The following is a 4,111-nucleotide window of genomic DNA, read 5'->3' on the forward strand; positions in this document are numbered from 1 at the left end:
TTTTATTTTATATGTTTTTTATTTACATAATTTTATTTTCACACAAAATATCAATATAATTTTTCTGAAAATCTTTATTATAAAAAACTTTACAGTTCACAGTTTAAAACATTAAATTAACTATTAATAGATGAGAATTATTGGAAAGAATAAGTATTTGTTTGCGCTTATTTGTTTCCGCAATCTATTAATGAGTTCTCTATGCAGGAAATCTTAGGTCAGTTTTTTCATAGTTTTCCTTAATCCATTTAACAATATCATTCTCAATTTCATCATTCAGCCCTTCAGGTTTTTCTCTCTTTGCACCTAAAAATAAATAAATAAAAATCTAGAAATTGATGAATTCTGATATTGTTTCCCAAAAAAGCAATATATGATTTTCAACCCTCATTTGCAGGACAGTAATTTTAATAAACATAGTTATCCTTTTCCTTTTATAATCTAGAGGATCTAATGTAGAATATGTGATGATAAGAGATTTTTCCAATTACATTGATTCATTCCTAACTTTTTTTATATTTAAATGACCTCTATGGTACAATTTTTTGTCAAATGGTATAAATAGCTTCAAAGTGAAACACATGTCGAGTTCCTTGCCAACAATTGACCAAGGGCATTTGTACCATAGAGGTCATTTAAATATTTTAAAAAGTTAGGAATGAATCAATGTAATCGGAAAATCTCTTATCATCACATATTCTACATTAGATCCTTTAGATTATAAAAGTTGTTTTCATGTGTACGGACTTCTCTGCATTCCAAAACATGAAAGTGCTTTTCACTGATAAGCTAATAGCAAAGACTATTCTTACAAACAAGTCAAGTTGACTTTACATACAACTTACCATTTTTCAAACCATTTACTCATTTGACCAGTTCAACCTAATTTCAAAATATTACAAACAAAACAAACTTATTTTCAACAATATTTGCCAAAAAAATGGAATCAAGAAAGCCTAAGACAGTATAATGTTAATTTGTAGCATTACAATATAAAATTTTGTATTTTTTCTAATAAAAAATAAAGGTTACATACCTGTTCTCACAAATGATTTTCCATCTTTTTCCAAAATTCCTACACTTTTAAGTGACTCGAAAGTTACAGCCGAATTTTTAGAAAATGATTTTATGTCCAGGTGTTCTGCAAGGGCTTTGACTTTGTCTGCTGGTGCTGGAATGGAAAGGAAATCTGCAACTTTATAAATTGCATTCTCCAAGTCCTGTTTGAAACATAAATGTATTTATTAAAAACTCTTTTAGTGGACGAATTTTTTTTTTTTACCTCCAAAATTTTATTTACTAACTAATAAATATTTATAAAGACTTAAATTTCAACACATATATTTATATAAATATATAAAGTACAATAACCCTTATTTTGCCACATGGCATTGAAATTAAGAGAGCAGTGCCCACTTAATTGGGTATTACCTACCAATAGTAGTGGTATAGCTGAGGATTTTACAGAACAGGAAGCGACCGCTTCACTGGAGTAGTGGATAAGTGACAAGATTAAATCATATAAAACCTATTTTGAACCATTTTTATTTGTGAGATATTAATTTATGAGAATATTTATCATAATTGTAGGGCAGGTTGATAATAAATAAATACATGGCATTTACAATCTAGCTGATATGATTAGCTGAAATAATAAGCAGTACATATTTTCATTTAATTGGAGGAATGGGAATCAAGAAGGTGAAAGAATAATTGATATATTAAGGAAACTGCATTTGCGTATTGGTGGCAGAGGTCTGGGAAGTATTCCCAAGAATTTCTCATTTCCTAAACATTTATGGAAAGCTGACCTCTCTAATTAACATTTATAAGGAAGTTTGAGTTCAATAACCTATTTGAGTAATGTTTAACTTTAACCACAATTTCGAAGTAGTTAGAAATAGGTTTCTCAAAAATTAAATTTCACAACTTTTCAGGTTTTCAAAGTATTGGATGGGAATGCTGCATCTTCTCCCTTCTCTATCACCCCCAGCGGTGATACTCCTGACCCGCTTTGGGAATGTTGGTGTGGAGTCTTCATGGTTCAAGTCAGTCTGAATTTTCAATGCTGTTTGTAATTCCGCTGACGCAATACTGGTCCCTATACAAATAGATGAGGATTTACATAACAATAAAAGGTGGGAAATTTAGCTTTGGTTTGTCCCCAGATTATCTTTATCTTTATTGTATAACCATTATTCGGCTATTTCAATACCTTGGAGCATTTTGTAATTATGATTATTATTATTGTTATCGCAGGACTTGTAATAAACTTTTTTTTTTTTGAGAAGGGAGTGCTAAATTCTTTAATCTACCTTCACAATATAATCTATTCAACAAAACATTATTTAATAACTATTAAACATAACGGAATATTATGAGCGCCTGAAATTGAAAAACAGCATGAAACCCTCCACTCCCCCCCCCCCCATGGTAGCCTTACTTATCTGACTTTTCAAACAGACAATTATAGCGAGCAGTTTGGTAGATGTACGACATGTCACAATCTCACAAGAGGATATCATAACACAACACAGCCACATTATCTCGTGAAATATAATTAATCTTGGATATTTTTATCCCATCAGCACAGCTTATAAATGTGTTGACATTATGCAACTGTTTTAAAATGAGTCATATATTTTTGATAATATATTAATAATAGTTTGATATCTGAAGAACTGCTAGTATTTAACATACAAATGTCTGTTAGGGGTCAGTTCCTTAAATACATCGTAAAATAATCTATAATGATTTTCTTTCTAATAATAGTAGTTTTCATGATATTTGGTGAAATAAATTCGCAAATATTGTTTCTCTTTTAAAAAATAATGTTCGAAAAACTGGTTAATGGTACACTAGCTGTATTTTTGCAGCTACAATTTTTGTTTCTTTTTACATTCCCAGTAATGCTAAGTGATGGGTTAATTTGTTAAAATTATAAGATTATTAATTTTTAAGTGAATTATAATAATATAAAAAAAAAATTATAAAATAAAAATACTCTCTGTATGGATTTGATTAAAACATAATAAAAAAAAAAAATATTAGTTCACAAACAAAATTTGTATTATAGATATTTGTACTATTAATTAAATTAGTTGTACAGAATCAAAAGATCTATACTATAGATATTATGTATTTCTAATTCCAACAAAATATATTATTGGAAGATTATTGATTGACCGTGTGTATAGATGAATGGAATATGGTCCGGGTGCGGTAAAAAAAAAACTCAAATAGTAGATAATTATACTATTTTATTGAGCCAACGGTTCGCCCCACGTTGCAGGGCTTCGTCAGGGCTGTTTTGACGGCAATCAAAAATAATTATTATTATTAAGCCCTGCAACGTGGGGCGAAACGTTGGCTCAATAAAATAGTATAATTATCTACTATTTGAGTTTTTTTTACCGCACCCGGACCATATTTAAAATATATTATATACAATATGTATCGAAATTGTGTAAAAATTTCCACTTTCGATAATAACGGTGATTACAATAACTTACCTATTGATTGGGACGTTAAAAATGTCATGTGCACTTTTGTTAGAAAACTAAAACGTTATTGCCTGAAGTTCTCTAAACAATTAACGGTTTCCTGGAGTGTTTCGATTACCGAGATTACACTGTATTAATCAATAAAGAATTTTGAGACCTGCTTGAATAAAATTTATTTTATTTAAATAAGAAATACAGTCTCGAACAAGTCATAAGGCTATAGATCTAAATTTACTTTACCTTAACCATGTCTTCATAAAAGAGAAATAAGACATTTGGATCTTTGCGATGGGCCCAACCTTCCAGAACGTGACTCCAATACGGGCCCCAAGGAACTAGAAAAATAAAGTATAAAAAAAAAGGAGGGCATTGTAATTATAAAATTTATTATGAATGTTCCTTACCATGGCCCTCTTTAAACTGCTTCCAGAACTGAGAAAATGACCCGACATAGTTCGTAGTACGCCATGTTCGTAGCAAGTAATAATATGATACGACAACATCTCTTGGATTTCTTGCGACATAAACAATCTTTAAAAAAAAAATATATTATAAATATTGGAAGATTATTGATTGACCGTGTGTATAGATGAATGGAATATGGTCCG

At 29.8% G+C, this 4,111-nt stretch overlaps 1 protein-coding gene across 1 annotated transcript in view; it reads right to left on the minus strand.

Moving 5' to 3' along the window:
- Positions 1 to 4,111, minus strand: part of LOC136797031 (sulfotransferase 4A1-like) — a 15,502-nt gene continuing 11,391 nt past the window's right edge. Inside the window, exons 5-8 of the mRNA XM_067052455.1 lie at positions 3,908 to 4,034; positions 3,744 to 3,838; positions 1,037 to 1,220; positions 1 to 306 (exon numbers count right to left, since the gene is read on the minus strand). Of these exons, the coding sequence (XP_066908556.1) occupies positions 200 to 306; positions 1,037 to 1,220; positions 3,744 to 3,838; positions 3,908 to 4,034 (513 nt within the window). The 3' untranslated portion in view covers positions 1 to 199. The remainder of the gene's footprint in view (positions 307 to 1,036; positions 1,221 to 3,743; positions 3,839 to 3,907; positions 4,035 to 4,111) is intronic.

The sequence above is a fragment of the Halyomorpha halys genome, unplaced genomic scaffold, assembly GCF_000696795.3.
Source record: "Halyomorpha halys isolate HHAL.00 unplaced genomic scaffold, Hhal_1.1 Scaffold816.1, whole genome shotgun sequence".
Lineage (NCBI taxonomy): Eukaryota > Metazoa > Arthropoda > Insecta > Hemiptera > Pentatomidae > Halyomorpha > Halyomorpha halys.